The following is a 16,102-nucleotide window of genomic DNA, read 5'->3' as shown; positions in this document are numbered from 1 at the left end:
TCAGTCAGGTTTCAGTATTTTTTTTAAATACATGTATTTAATTCATTTTTAAATCCATGGAAAACATCTTATTTTGAAAGCAGTGGAACCCGAGACATCAAAAGTAGTTTTGTTATAATTTACATTGTTTAAAACAGGAGGTTAGTGTGTGTGAGCGGGGACGTTCACTTTAACAATAACACATAAAACCTTCAGGTTCCTCTGAACACTTTAGAGCGAAGCACAAACTGTTTAATCATGTGATCACAACCTCCACCAATCACAGCCAGGCAACTCCGTACAATGAGTGGGCTAACGTTAGCTCAAGGTGTTAGCAGACGGACGGTAACATTAGCACAACAACAATAACAACAACAGGTTCTTGTGATAACTTCTGCTAACAGGATTAGCGTTGCTGGCTAATATGAGCTCACAGTTACAGCTGATCATGTTGTTGTTTACCTCGGTGTTCCCGGGGGAGGTCATGTGACTTTATTTACACCAATGAACACGTTATAGTCAAAGAGGACTTCCTGTTCTCTCTGAGGAAGAGGAGGGAGACTTCCTGTTCTCTCTCTCTGCTCCTCTGTGTCGCCTGCCCTCAGTCAGCGGATGGGGGCGGGGCTTGTGGAGGGGGTGTGTCCTGATGGAGGGGGCGGAGTTAGGTGTTTCCCTTCAGGACGCCCATACAGCTCTGCAGCAGCTGGAGGTTCCCCTACACACACACACACACACACACACACACACACACACACACACACACACACACACACACACACACACACACACACACACACACACACACACACACACACACACACACACACACACACACACACACACACACACACACACACACACACACACACACACACACACACACACACACACACACACACACACACACACACACACACACACACACACACACACACACACACACACACACACAGCTAAAACTCAGAGAGCTGCTCTCTCTAAACACACTCAAAGCTACTCTGATGCCCTTCACACCAACGCGGTTCCCGTTCTAGCTCCGTGCTATTCACTGTCTGACTGTCACACAAGCAGCTGATACATCCCCACCCCCCCCTGAAGTGAATGTGTGTCAGGCTGAATTGACGCTGTTTGGTATCTTGCTGTTATGAAAGTGTCTCTGGTATAAAATGGCTGATGTTACCATAGCAACCGAAGCTAAACTGAATATCTTGACTACTTGTTGCGGTTTTCTTAATTGATTCCATCCGATAGCTGCTATAATACAAAACAAAACGTCTGCCTCTCTCCACAATGATCAATGACAGTGAACGATGGTCAGAGTAAGGTACAAACAAACAGAATCACACGAAGCCTGCTTAGTGCTGCCCGACTTTAGAAAGTGTGTGGTTTGCTCAGCACTACTGCTTGTTACAACTTTCATTTGCCGTACTCGCCATAAACTGTTAGCTCAGGTTAATCTCGCCCCCCTCCTACGTAAGCGTGACGTATGCGGTGCTTGTTTCTAGGCCGAAATGTCTTTTGGTGCTTGAAAAGCTCCGGGTTTCAGAGCTTAGAGCCGGCTCCCTGCGGTGTGAAAAGGAAAAACCGGTGCTTTTCAGGCTCCAGCTCCGAACCGGCCCTGAAACCGCGTTGGTGTGAAAGCCCCATAACTGACCTTGAAGCAGACGTTGTGTCAGAGTTCCCGTTAGAATATTTTTTCGCCGGTCAACATGTCCGTTAAAGTTTCACTCTTATGGACAACATTTTAAAAGTGCCGGTCAAAGGTCTTCTTTGTTATTTATTGAGCTTTAAAGCAAATTGATATGATTCGATATTAAACAAACTAACAATAGTAGATGAACTACATTATTCAAAAGTGTTCAGAAATGTATAATAACACGGGAATAATAAACGGAGCGCTCTCTCTCTCTCCTGACAGCCCGTCAGTATCATGCAGCTCGCGGATCCAGTAATGAGTGACCCGACAGTGAAACTAAACATATCTATAACTAGTTACGGTAGTTTGAGAGGTCATTAAAATAGCTACGTGTGATATTCTAACCTGAAGTGTGTGTTTTGTCCGCTCACCGCTGCATGTGATCATGCAGAGCTGCGTGTCGACTCGTTAGCAGCAGCTGATCTCTCTCTCCCGTCAGATTAGACTTCACTCTCGTTTATGTCCATATCGATCAGATCCAGCTAGTTCTAGCTAATGATATGACTACCTGCTTATTAAAAGACACCTAAACAATAAGTGTTGCTATGCAACCGAGTGAGGCCACAAAGTATAGCGCAGCATTATGCATTTGTTTACATGCCCACCGGAACCCCGAGGCATTAGCAACAGATCAACGCAGAATCAACCCAGACAGGACATCTCTTTCTCCACATTAAGTGTTAGACATTAGAATGGACTATTCTTGTCTGTCACATACTCGGTATTAAAATAGCTACGTGTGATATTCTAACCTGAAGTGTGTGTTTTGTTCCGCTCACCGCTGCATGTGATCATAATGGTAATTACCGGTCATAGTTCGGTAATTACCGGCTAACGGGAACTCTGCGTTGTGTGTGTAAATGCTTTGGCTAACTGTTGTGAGTCTTGTTGACGTTGTGTGTGTGGAGGTAGAGGAGGACTCACCTTGGCGTGTTTCAGCTCCAGCTCAGCCAGCTCCACCAGGTTCTTCCTGAACGCTGACACTCGTCTCGTCTTAAAGTCTATCAGCTCTGTAACAACACAACATCACATATCACTGGGGGCAGTTCCCAACACATCATGAGATGTGATCAGGTGTGTGTGTGTGTGTGTGTGTGTGTGTGTGTGTGTGTGTGTGTGTGTGTGTGTGTGTGTGTGTGTGTGTGTGTGTGTGTGTGTGTGTGTGTGTGTGTGTGTGTGTGTGTGTACCCTGCTTGGCGGACTCTGAGATCTTCTCAAACTTGTGGCAGCAGAGCTGCTGGCTGGTCTCCGCCTGCAGGACGTCTCTGTTCTTCGCTCTAGATTTATCCAGAGCTTTGTTCGCATTCTCATAATCCACCAGAGCCCGACTCCTGCGGTACAGCAGGTCCTACAGGACATACAAATATATATTAAGGAACACTGAGATGCTCCTGTGGTACAGCAGGTCCTACAGGACATACAAATATATATTAAGGAACACTGAGAGGCTCCTGTGGTACAGCAGGTCCTACAGGACATACAAATATATATTAAGGAACACTGAGAGGCTCCTGCGGTACAGCAGGTCCTACAGGACATAATCATATATATTAAGGAACACTGAGAGGCTCCTGCGGTACAGCAGGTCCTACAGGACATACAAATATATATTAAGGAACACTGAGAGGCTCCTGCGGTACAGCAGGTCCTACAGGACATAATCATATATATTAAGGAACACTGAGAGGCTCCTGCGGTACAGCAGGTCCTACAGGACATAATAATATATATTAAGGAACACTGAGAGGCTCCTGCGGTACAGCAGGTCCTACAGGACATAATAATATATATTAAGGAACACTGAGATGCTCCTGCGGTACAGCAGGTCCTACAGGACATAATAATATATATTAAGGATCACAGAGAGGCTCCTGCAGGTCCTACAGGACATACAAATATATATTAAGGAACACAGAGGCTCCTGCGGTACAGCAGGTCCTACAGGACATAATAATATATGTAATATTAAGGAACACTGAGAGGCTCCTGCAGGTCCTAAACCAACATGATATTATAGATAATATAATATTAACTGAACATATACAACACATTGAGTAGGAGCCAATGAGCGGCAGACAAGAAGTGGGGCAGCTTTCAGAGATGGACCGTGTGTGAACATTAATAATATTAATATAAGTACTAATGCTGTCAAAATCATCGCGTTAACGGCGGTAATTAATTTTTTGAATTAATTGTGTTAAAATATTTAACGCTTTTAACACATGTGCAGAATGGCCCGCCCCATACATCCCACCAGTGGCAGCGCCAGGGTATGGCTGGGGTAGGCTACAGCCATACCAAGAAATGGCTTAGCCTCACCTTAGCCTCACCATGAACAATGATGTTAAAGTAAGCAAATTTAAGTCCGCCAATTCACGCGGAGTAAATCACACAGACAGCAGTTAGTGAGATTGATTTCAGTAGCCACTTGTCTGGAAATACTGAAGACTAGAAATGGTTTTGAAAACTTTTGCCACGAAGTGATCGTCTTCTCAATAGAACATCTTTGATAATGTCTTCTGGCCAATCAGAAGCTTTTCCAGAAGGCGGTTAGATCACCGGACGACAGAGTCGGTCTCCGTGTGCACAGACAGGGCTGCTGTTAACGACGGTCTGTACAACGGAATTGTGCCAAAACTACGCCAACCGGCTGCGGAGGGAGACTCCCCCCCCTTCACTGGAGAACTGCGCAAAAACAGCTGATCACAGCGTCCCCCCCCCGTATTGATAGAAATCAGCACGTAATGAAATAAGAGCCCACGGTGTGATGAGTGATAGGTGTGTGGGCTGTCTTTCATTCTGACACACAGAACAATGTTATAATAAACATACTGTAAGTTAAATGGATATATCCGCCTTCTTTCATTTGTCTTTCCATTCCCACAACAATAAACATAAAGAAATGGCATATTTTGGACATAGTTCGAATGGTGATTAATCTGATTCATTCATTTTTAAGCTCTGATTCATCTGATTAAAAATTGTAATCGTTTGACAGCCCTAATAAGTACCTTAGCGGCCTGGGACTCTCTCAGGTAATACTTCAGCAGGTCGGCCAGCTTCAGGTCTTCATCAGCGGCGACTCGAGACTCGATTTTCTGCAGAAACAGAAACATTAACGTCTGAAGGAGAAAACAGCCGTTTATTCAATAAAAAGATCTGAACTCACCCGGGTCTTCTCAAACAGCTCCGACACTTTGAGGAAGAACCTGCAGACAGGAAGTGATGTCATGAATATATAATAATAATAATAATAATAATGAGTATGATTGAGTGTGTGTGCGTGTGCGTGTGTGTGTGCGCGTGTGCGTGTGTGTGTGTGTGTGCATGTGTGTGTGTGTGTGTGTGTGTGCGTGCGCGTGTGTGCGTGTTCTTACTTGCAGAGGTCGGTGGAGTCCTGCGTTCCTAACGTGTAAAGAGACGAGGCGATTCTGTTGATGTCGTCTGCAGCATCTGACACACACACTGACGTTAGGACACACACAACTACATCTCCCAGCATGCACCTGGGCAGGGGCTCAACCTTACTGGGATATCTTGTTTCAATAGTTACTTTACTTGTATTCTATCTTATCTTTGTTCGTACCTTTGTGAATCCTGTGTTTAACTCTGACCTGTCACCTAACACTCAGGTGAGGCTCTGAAGGGGCGGAGCCTAACACTCAGGTGAGGCTCTGACCTGTCACCTAACACTCAGGTGAGGCTCTGACCTGTCATCTAACACTCAGGTGAGGCTCTGACCTGTCACCTAACACTCAGGTGAGGCTCTTACCTGTCACCTAACACTCAGGTGAGGCTCTGACCTGTCATCTAACACTCAGGTGAGGCTCTGACCTGTCATCTAACACTCAGGTGAGGCTCTGAAGGCTCTGACCTGTCACCTAACACTCAGGTGAGGCTCTGACCTGTCACCTAACACTCAGGTGAGGCTCTGACCTGTCACCTAACACTCAGGTGAGGTTCTGACCTGTCATCTAACACTCAGGTGAGGCTCTGACCTGTCACCTAACACTCAGGTGAGGCTCTGACCTGTCACCTAACACTCAGGTGAGGCTCTGATCTGTCACCTAACACTCAGGTGAGGCTCTGACCTGTCACCTAACACTCAGGTGAGGTTCTGACCTGTCACCTAACACTCAGGTGAGGCTCTGACCTGTCACCTAACACTCAGGTGAGGCTCTGACCTGTCATCTAACACTCAGGTGAGGCTCTGAAGGCTCTGACCTGTCACCTAACACTCAGGTGAGGCTCTGACCTGTCACCTAACACTCAGGTGAGGCTCTGACCTGTCACCTAACACTCAGGTGAGGCTCTGACCTGTCACCTAACACTCAGGTGAGGCTCTGAAGGGGCGGAGCCTAACACTCAGGTGAGGCTCTGACCTGTCACCTAACACTCAGGTGAGGCTCTGACCTGTCATCTAACACTCAGGTGAGGCTCTGACCTGTCACCTAACACTCAGGTGAGGCTCTTACCTGTCACCTAACACTCAGGTGAGGCTCTGACCTGTCATCTAACACTCAGGTGAGGCTCTGACCTGTCATCTAACACTCAGGTGAGGCTCTGAAGGCTCTGACCTGTCACCTAACACTCAGGTGAGGCTCTGACCTGTCACCTAACACTCAGGTGAGGCTCTGACCTGTCACCTAACACTCAGGTGAGGCTCTGACCTGTCACCTAACACTCAGGTGAGGCTCTGACCTGTCACCTAACACTCAGGTGAGGTTCTGACCTGTCATCTAACACTCAGGTGAGGCTCTGACCTGTCACCTAACACTCAGGTGAGGCTCTGACCTGTCACCTAACACTCAGGTGAGGCTCTGATCTGTCACCTAACACTCAGGTGAGGCTCTGACCTGTCACCTAACACTCAGGTGAGGTTCTGACCTGTCACCTAACACTCAGGTGAGGCTCTGACCTGTCACCTAACACTCAGGTGAGGCTCTGACCTGTCATCTAACACTCAGGTGAGGCTCTGAAGGTTCTGACCTGTCACCTAACACTCAGGTGAGGCTCTGAAGGCTCTGACCTGTCACCTAACACTCAGGTGAGGCTCTGACCTGTCACCTAACACTCAGGTGAGGCTCTGACCTGTCACCTAACACTCAGGTGAGGCTCTGACCTGTCATCTAACACTCAGGTGAGGCTCTGAAGGCTCTGACCTGTCACCTAACACTCAGGTGAGGCTCTGACCTGTCACCTAACACTCAGGTGAGGCTCTGAAGGTTCTGACCTGTCATCTAACACTCAGGTGAGGCTCTGACATGTCATCTAACACTCAGGTGAGGCTCTGAAGGCTCTGACCTGTCATCTAACACTCAGGTGAGGCTCTGAAGGCTCTGACCTGTCATCTAACACTCACGTGAGGTTCTGACCTGTCACCTAACACTCAGGTGAGGCTCTGACCTGTCACCTAACACTCAGGTGAGGCTCTGACCTGTCACCTAACACTCAGGTGAGGCTCTGACCTGTCACCTAACACTCAGGTGAGGCTCTGACCTGTCACCTAACACTCAGGTGAGGCTCTGAAGGCTCTGACCTGTCACCTAACACTCAGGTGAGGCTCTGAAGGCTCTGACCTGTCACCTAACACTCAGGTGAGGCTCTGAAGGCTCTGACCTGTCACCTAACACTCAGGTGAGGCTCTGAAGGTTCTGACCTGTCACCTAACACTCAGGTGAGGCTCTGAAGGTTCTGACCTGTCACCTAACACTCAGGTGAGGCTCTGACCTGTCACCTAACACTCAGGTGAGGCTCTGACCTGTCACCTAACACTCAGGTGAGGCTCTGACCTGTCACCTAACACTCAGGTGAGGCTCTGACCTGTCACCTAACACTCAGGTGAGGCTCTGAAGGCTCTGACCTGTCGCTGCTCCAAAGCTTCATCTCACTAGAGCATAGAATAAAAACTATATATAAACATTTAAAGATTGTTACTTTTGTGCGAGCGGATCATCCGGTCCGACTTGGCCGAGGCGTCCTTCACTCGGTTGTGATATTCAAGCAGGAACGTTTTCTCGTGCTCGAAGAAGTCATCAACGTCCTGCTGTGGGAGAGAAGAGAGGGAGAGTGAGTGACAGGTGAGGGGGCAGGGCCTAACGCGCAGGTGAGTGACAGGTAAGGCTCTGAAGGTGAGGCTCTGAAGGGACAGGGCCTAACGGTCAGGTGAGGCTCTGAAGGGACAGGGCCTAACGCTCAGATGAGGCTCTGAAGGGACAGGGCCTAACGCTCAGATGAGGCTCTGAAGGGACAGGGCCTAACGGTCAGGTGAGGCTCTGAAGGGACAGGGCCTAACGGTCAGGTGAGGCTCTGAAGGGACAGGGCCTAACGGTCAGGTGAGGCTCTGAAGGGACAGGGCCTAACGGTCAGGTGAGGCTCTGAAGGGACAGGGCCTAACGCTCAGGTGAGGCTCTGAAGGGACAGGGCCTAACGGTCAGGTGAGGCTCTGAAGGGACAGGGCCTAACGGTCAGGTGAGGCTCTGAAGGGACAGGGCCTAACACTCAGGTGAGGCTCTGAAGGGACAGGGCCTAACACTCAGGTGAGGCTCTGAAGGGACAGGGCCTAACACTCAGGTGAGGCTCTGAAGGCACAGGGCCTAACGCTCAGGTGAGGCTCTGAAGGCACAGGGCCTAACACTCAGGTGAGGCTCTGAAGGGACAGGGCCTAACACTCAGGTGAGGCTCTGAAGGGACAGGGCCTAACGCTCAGGTGAGGCTCTGAAGGGACAGGGCCTAACACTCAGGTGAGGCTCTGAAGGGACAGGGCCTAACACTCAGGTGAGGCTCTGAAGGGACAGGGCCTAACACTCAGGTGAGGCTCTGAAGGGACAGGGCCTAACGCTCAGGTGAGGCTCTGAAGGGACAGGGCCTAACACTCAGGTGAGGCTCTGAAGGGACAGGGCCTAACACTCAGGTGACACTCTGAAGGGACAGGGCCTACCGCTCAGATGAGGCTCTGAAGGGACAGGGCCTAACGCTCAGATGAGGCTCTGAAGGGACAGGGCCTACCGCTCAGATGAGGCTCTGAAGGGACAGGGCCTAACGCTCAGATGAGGCTCTGAAGGGACAGGGCCTAACGCTCAGATGAGGCTCTGAAGGGACAGGGCCTACCGCTCAGATGAGGCTCTGAAGGGACAGGGCCTAACGCTCAGATGAGGCTCTGAAGGGACAGGGCCTAACGCTCAGGTGAGTCTCTGAAGGGGCGTAGCCTAACGCTCAGGTTAGTCTCTGAAGGGGCGGAGTCTAACACTTAAGTGAGGCTCTGAAGGGACAGGGCCTACCGCTCAGGTGAGGCTCTGAAGGGGCACAGCCTAACGCTCAGGTGAGTCTCTGAAGGGGCGGAGCCTAACGCTCAGGTGAGTCTCTGAAGGGGCAGAGCCTAACGCTCAGGCGAGTCTCTGAAGGGGCGGAGCCTAACGTTCAGGTGAGTCTCTGAAGGGGCGGAGCCTAACTCTCAGGTGAGTCTCTGAAGGGGCAATGCCTAACTCTCAGGTTAGTCTCTTAAGGGGCGGAGCCTAACGCTCAGTTGAGGCTCTGAAGGGGCGTAGCCTAACGCTCAGGTGAGACTCTGAAGCTCACCTTCACTCCGGCCACCAGAACACCATCTGCTGACTTCACAACGTTCTTGAAGAAATCCTCCAGCTTCTCTTTCTTGTTCTTCCCCCGGACACTCAGCTGCAGGAGAGGGAGGAGGGGTCACACAACAACAACAACAACAACAACAACAACAACTGCCCATAGACACAGAACAAAGTGCTCTCTTCTGTTGTCTGGTTTCTAAGTGTGTGTGAACGTGCCAGCAGCCGGGGATCTACAGAAACATGAATATATGTATTGCTTGTTGACGTGGTCAGCAGGTGAGTTCAAACGAGGGATGCACCGAATATTCGGCCACCGAACATTATCGGCCGAAAATGGTTAAAAAGGCCGAATGTCAGAGAACAGGGTTACTTTGATCATGCTCCGCATATTTGTCCGGGTGTTTTGATTTCAAGTGATGGAGTAATCCCGAAGTGGTGAAAGTCTTTGCAGCTACACCCCCTTGAGAGATGTCAGCTGAACACGTTTTACAAATCGCAATCCGCGCCTCTCTCTCTGATATTCTGAAATATCTCCAAGCGGCAGACATGTTGGCTGTGAGCCAGCCGCGAGCGTGGTCGTGAGCCAGCCGCGAGCATGGTTGTGAGCCAGCCGCGAGCATGGTCGTGAGCCAGCCGCGAGCATGGTCGTGAGCCAGCCGCGAGCATGGTCGCGCGCCGTGCTTGTCGCCGCGTTTTGATTACGTCATCACAACAACACGTTAGGTTACCAAACTTATAGGTGCATTTGTTGTTGTTGAAGGCCTGGCTGTTACAGTCTTTATTTACACTAGTTTGTTGTAGGCCTACTGGCCTAGATGTTTATTTGAAAGCACCGTGGCTTTGCTCTGAATGCACTTTGTTCTAGTTATCCTACAGAGAAAAGAAAATGCACTTGATTGGAATGAATGTACTGGATGCATTCAGAAGTGCTGAATAAATGTTTTATGGACCCATAATAGTGATTATTATTTAAGTTAAGTTTTGCCATAATCAGGTAGCTGAACAACATCGGTAAAAAATGTATACATTATAACTATATATATATTTCTATTAATAATTTTCGGCCTTTCGGCTTCGGCCCGCTGTTTCCCATTCGGTGCACCCCTAGTTCAAACAGACTCACGTCCTGGTTGTACTCCAGGAAGACGTGGAAGTTGAGGTCTTTTCGGAGGACAGGATGCGCCGCCACTCGACAGAGGAACACTTCATGCATGGCCACCGTCTTCTTAAAGATGGCCAGGTACTCTCTGAAACGCAGCAGGACAACACTCAGAGACACTCAGCTCAGAGCAGAGAACAGAGACAAATAGAAAGTCGTCCCGTGCGTCTTCTAAGTTTGAGAGAGACTGAAACTATAAACCAAAACATTGAATAAGAGACTCACGCCTCCAGCTCCTGCTTCATCTTGGTGAACTCCTCTTTGGTCATGGAGCCCTCGCCCTCGCCCAGCTTCTGGAGCTTCTCTCTGGACGCATCGAAGTCTGGCCTGGGGGGGGCGGGGGGGATCTGAGGGGAGGAGTGAGTGTTAGTGTCTCTCTCTGTGTGTGTGTGTGTGTGTGTGTGTGTGTGTGTGTGTGTGTGTGTGTGTGTGTGTGTGTGTGTGTGTGTGTGTGTGTGTGTGTGTGTGTGTGTGTGTGTGTGTGTGTCCTCACGATGTATCCTGCGTACTCCTCGTTCTCCACGAAGGAGTCGTGCAGCCAGATGAACTCCTCGTGCTGTCGGACCACCGAGAACTCGTTCTGCTTGAAGTTAGGGAGCGTGCTCTGAGGAATAAATAATCCAGGACGTCAACAACAACATCCAGGATGTCAACAACAACATCCAGGACGTCAACAACAATATCCTGGACGTCAACAACAACATCCAGGACGTCAACAACAACATCCAGGACGTCAACAACAACATCCAGGACGTCAACAACAATATCCAGGACGTCAACAACAATATCCAGGACGTCAACAACAATATCCAGGACGTCAACAACAACATCCAGGACGTCAACAACAACATCCAGGACGTCAACAACAATATCCAGGACGTCAACAACAACATCCAGGACGTCAACAACAACATCCAGGACGTCAACAACAACATCCAGGACGTCAACAACAATATCCAGGACGTCAACAACAACATCCAGGACGTCAACAGCAAAATCCAGGACGCCAACAACAACATCAAGGACGTCAACAACAACATCCAGGACGTCAACAACAATATCCAGGACGTCAACAACAACATCCAGGACGTCAACAGCAAAATCCAGGACGTCAACAACAACATCCAGGACGTCAACAACAACATCCAGGACGTCAACAACAACATCCAGGACGTCAACAGCAAAATCCAGGACGTCAACAGCAAAATCCAGGACGTCAACAGCAAAATCCAGGACGCCAACAACAAACGCATGACAACATCATGTTGATGATCATTTCGTACGAGTGAAACAGACTTGATTTTAAGTAAGATGCCACATCTCTGCTTTAAAGACGTTTTCCATGGATTTAAAAACAAATAAAGAGCATGCATTTAAATGTTTACACGTTTGTCTTTCTATACTTGTTGACAAAGCGTATAAACAAACCTTTAGAGGATAAAGTTCACAGTTGTATTAAAGGTCCCATGTCATGCTTCTCTGGTTCTGACCCGTCCCCTTGTGTTCTGTAGCTTCTGCATGTGAACGCTCTGCAGAGTCTCAAACCCTCAGAGTGCACCCTGTAGGGAGTAACACTCTAACACAGAGAAGACCTGTCTGTCCCAGAACGCCTCCATGGACATCTCTCAAATGACCGGATTGGCTCAAATGGATCCTTGGAGCCCCTCACACACCAGGATCCCGTGGCTAACTAACAGGGAGTCCCATTGACTTGCATAGAGCTCCCTGGTTGGTAATGGACGAGTTGGGATGGTGGAGAAATGCTCTCTGTAGACCCATTCTCTCAGCGATATAAACCTTTCTCTTTCTCAATATCAAGCCTCACTTATTGTTTTTACTTCGGCTGTGAGTGTGTGTGAGCTCAGAATGAGTTTTGCTTGTTCTCGTTGTATCGCAGACCCGGAAACCTGTCTGCTCCTCGCAGCAACAACGAGCCTCTCAACGTCCCGACCAATCAGAGCACAGTTGGCTCACAGGGAGGGGGGAGGGGGGTGGGGGGGTGGCGGGGGGGAGGAGCTCCAACAAGCCGTGTAGGACAGAGAGCGAATACACATACTATACAGAGATGCTGTTTGAGAAACCAATGTGAGTTTGGAGCATGGGACCTTTAACAGTCAGGTTGGTCATCTGACACGGACTGGGTTTACTGATCCATAGATCGAGGTGTTAAAGAGAATCATATGCAGTATATATCATAGTTAAGACTAGCATCACAAGAGCCCTAATCTCTCTCTCTCTCTCTCTCTCTCTCTCTCTCTCTCTCTCTCTCTCTCTCTCTCTCTCTCTCTCTCTCTCTCTCTCTCTCACCTTGGTGTGGACGGTGAACTTGACCTTGTCTCTCTCACTCAGGGCGTCGGAGATGTCCACCTGCAGCGTGGCGTCCGTCTGCAGATCCACGTTCACCGCCCGAGGCTAGAAGAACCACACATCCCATAATTCAACACACATCCCATAATGCACCACAAGTCTCATAATGATTAAAAACCTGTCTGTTGTGAAGTCAATAATCAATACCTGCAGACGTCCCAGAGAGGAGACGGTCAGGGTATTTTAATAACCTTTTTATGTCTTGGTTTAGATTAATTTACTGTTTAGGCTCTGTTGTTGTTGTTGTTGTTGTTGTTTTTAACTTGTAGTAAATGAGGTCTCTCCCTCAGGCCTTATATTGTAGGATAAATCAAGAACATGTATTTCTGTATTTAAGGTTTTTAACTGAGATACATCTGTGTGTTTGTGTGTCATGTGACTCCCTGATGAACACAGTAATGACCTGAAACTGACCGTTAGCCCCTGTTCGCTCAGCTAGCCGTGGAGCTAACGGCCCGCAGCAGCCCGGCTCTGAGTCCGGATTCTGGGTCAGTTTAACGGGCTTAATGACAGCTGACTGACCCACAGCCTGGAGCTGCTGTTAGCATGGAGCTATTGCTAGCAGGGGGGAGCTAACCTGGCTACCAAACAGGAGCTAAAGCTAGGTAGCGTCTTCAGCACAGAGACAGGTATCACAGCGAGGTGTTCAGACAGGTTGACAGACAGACAGGTAACAGGCAGGTAAACAGACAGGTAACAGGCAGGTAACAGGCAGGTAAACAGACAGGTAACAGGCAGGTAACAGGCAGGTGTATCCAGGTGTGTCGCTCACCCCTCGGTCCTCCTCGGAGAGAAAGTCGGGTCCGTCGTCCAGCCCTTCCTGCTGCAGAGAGACAGAAAGAGAGGCTGTTTACACACAGACACACAGACACGGACACACACACAGATAGACAGACACAGCACCGGGGCTCCGGTACCGGGCGGATAACAGCTGATAACAGACAGAACAACAGAGGAAACAACAGGAGAAGAACCCACCATCATGGCTGCTGAGTACGGGTGGAGACGGGAAGCGCGGTGACGTCACGACGCACAGGCCAACGTCATGAAGCAAAACAGGAAGTAGCTTTCAGATCAATATTAGTTTTTATTTATTGTTTTTAATATCAGTGTTTCAGTTAGTGCTAAATATGTTCATGGACATAACAATGACATGTTTAACTCTTAGTGCTTCCCTGCATGTTGTGTAGCATGTTGTGTAGCATGTTGTGTGTTTCTCTGCATGTTGTGTAGCATGTTGTGTAGCATGTTGTGTGTTTCCCTGCATGTTGTGTAGCATGTTGTGTGTTTCTCTACATGTTGTGTAGCATGTTGTGTGTTTCTCTACATGTTGTGTAGCATGTTGTGTAGCATGTTGTGTGTTTCCCTGCATGTTGTGTAGCATGTTGTGTGTTTCCCTACATGTTGTGTGTTTCTCTGTATGTTGTGTGTTTCTCTACATGTTGTGTGTTTCTCTACATGTTGTGTGTTTCTCTACATGTTGTGTGTTTCTCTGTATGTTGTGTGTTTCTCTGTATGTTGTGTGTTTCTCTGTATGTTGTGTGTTTCTCTACATGTTGTGTGTTTCTCTGTATGTTGTGTGTTTCTCTGTATGTTGTGTGTTTCTCTGTATGTTGTGTGTTTCTCTGTATGTTGTGTGTTTCTCTGTATGTTGTGTGTTTCTCTGTATGTTGTGTGTTTCTCTGTATGTTGTGTGTTTCTCTACATGTTGTGTGTTTCTCTGTATGTTGTGTGTTTCTCTACATGTTGTGTGTTTCTCTGCATGTTGTGTGTTTCTCTACATGTTGTGTGTTTCTCTACATGTTGTGTGTTTCTCTACATGTTGTGTGTTTCTCTACATGTTGTGTGTTTCTCTGTATGTTGTGTGTTTCTCTACATGTTGTGTGTTTCTCTGTATGTTGTGTGTTTCTCTACATGTTGTGTGTTTCTCTACATGTTGTGTGTTTCTCTACATGTTGTGTGTTTCTCTGTATGTTGTGTGTTTCTCTACATGTTGTGTGTTTCTCTGCATGTTGTGTGTTTCTCTGTATGTTGTGTGTTTCTCTACATGTTGTGTGTTTCTCTGTATGTTGTGTGTTTCTCTACATGTTGTGTGTTTCTCTGCATGTTGTGTGTTTCTCTACATGTTGTGTGTTTCTCTGTATGTTGTGTGTTTCTCTACATGTTGTGTGTTTCTCTACATGTTGTGTGTTTCTCTACATGTTGTGTGTTTCTCTGTATGTTGTGTGTTTCTCTGTATGTTGTGTGTTTCTCTGTATGTTGTGTGTTTCTCTACATGTTGTGTGTTTCTCTGTATGTTGTGTGTTTCTCTACATGTTGTGTGTTTCTCTACATGTTGTGTGTTTCTCTGTATGTTGTGTGTTTCTCTACATGTTGTGTGTTTCTCTACATGTTGTGTGTTTCTCTGCATGTTGTGTGTTTCTCTGTATGTTGTGTGTTTCTCTGTATGTTGTGTGTTTCTCTACATGTTGTGTGTTTCTCTGCATGTTGTGTGTTTCTCTGTATGTTGTGTGTTTCTCTGTATGTTGTGTGTTTCTCTGTATGTTGTGTGTTTCTCTGTATGTTGTGTGTTTCTCTACATGTTGTGTGTTTCTCTGTATGTTGTGTGTTTCTCTACATGTTGTGTGTTTCTCTACATGTTGTGTGTTTCTCTACATGTTGTGTGTTTCTCTACATGTTGTGTGTTTCTCTACATGTTGTGTGTTTCTCTGTATGTTGTGTGTTTCTCTGTATGTTGTGTGTTTCTCTACATGTTGTGTGTTTCTCTGTATGTTGTGTGTTTCTCTACATGTTGTGTGTTTCTCTGCATGTTGTGTGTTTCTCTACATGTTGTGTGTTTCTCTGTATGTTGTGTGTTTCTCTACATGTTGTGTGTTTCTCTACATGTTGTGTGTTTCTCTACATGTTGTGTGTTTCTCTGTATGTTGTGTGTTTCTCTGTATGTTGTGTGTTTCTCTACATGTTGTGTGTTTCTCTACATGTTGTGTGTTTCTCTGTATGTTGTGTGTTTCTCTACATGTTGTGTGTTTCTCTACATGTTGTGTGTTTCTCTACATGTTGTGTGTTTCTCTACATGTTGTGTGTTTCTCTACATGTTGTGTGTTTCTCTACATGTTGTGTGTTTCTCTACATGTTGTGTGTTTCTCTACATGTTGTGTGTTTCTCTGTATGTTGTGTGTTTCTCTGTATGTTGTGTGTTTCTCTACATGTTGTGTGTTTCTCTACATGTTGTGTGTTTCTCTGTATGTTGTGTGTTTCTCTACATGTTGTGTGTTTCTCTGTATGTTGTGTGTTTCTCTGTATGTTGTGTGTTTCTCTACA

General features: G+C 47.4%; 1 protein-coding gene across 1 annotated transcript; it reads right to left on the bottom strand.

Moving 5' to 3' along the window:
- Positions 1 to 17: 17 nt before the first annotated feature.
- snx6 (sorting nexin 6) lies at positions 18 to 13,866 on the bottom strand. The gene is made up of 14 exons (XM_079695073.1): positions 13,760 to 13,866; positions 13,554 to 13,604; positions 12,722 to 12,826; positions 10,908 to 11,018; positions 10,640 to 10,761; positions 10,379 to 10,502; positions 9,254 to 9,349; positions 7,613 to 7,721; positions 5,053 to 5,128; positions 4,845 to 4,884; positions 4,687 to 4,773; positions 2,864 to 3,023; positions 2,600 to 2,685; positions 18 to 694 (listed from the first exon to the last, which is right to left on the bottom strand). The coding sequence occupies exons 1-14, from the start codon at positions 13,763 to 13,765 to the stop codon at positions 641 to 643; spliced, it is 1,227 nt and encodes a 408-aa protein (XP_079551199.1). The 5' UTR covers positions 13,766 to 13,866; the 3' UTR covers positions 18 to 640.
- Positions 13,867 to 16,102: the final 2,236 nt, after the last annotated feature.

Source organism: Notothenia rossii (genome assembly GCF_949606895.1).
Source record: "Notothenia rossii genome assembly, contig: scaffold_308, whole genome shotgun sequence".
In the NCBI taxonomy this organism is placed as follows: domain Eukaryota; kingdom Metazoa; phylum Chordata; class Actinopteri; order Perciformes; family Nototheniidae; genus Notothenia; species Notothenia rossii.
Note: the sequence above shows the minus strand (reverse complement) of the source record. Positions and strands in the feature narration are given on the sequence as shown.

What these genes read in the sequence shown, in the direction of transcription:
- snx6 (XM_079695073.1), bottom strand. An exon ending in GATGATCCGCTCGCACAAAA is followed by an intron (nt 5,129 to 7,612) that starts GTAACAATCTTT and finishes TGTGTGTGTCAG; the next exon opens with ATGCTGCAGACGACATCAAC. An exon ending in GACTCCACCGACCTCTGCAA is followed by an intron (nt 4,885 to 5,052) that starts GTAAGAACACGC and finishes TCCTGTCTGCAG; the next exon opens with GTTCTTCCTCAAAGTGTCGG.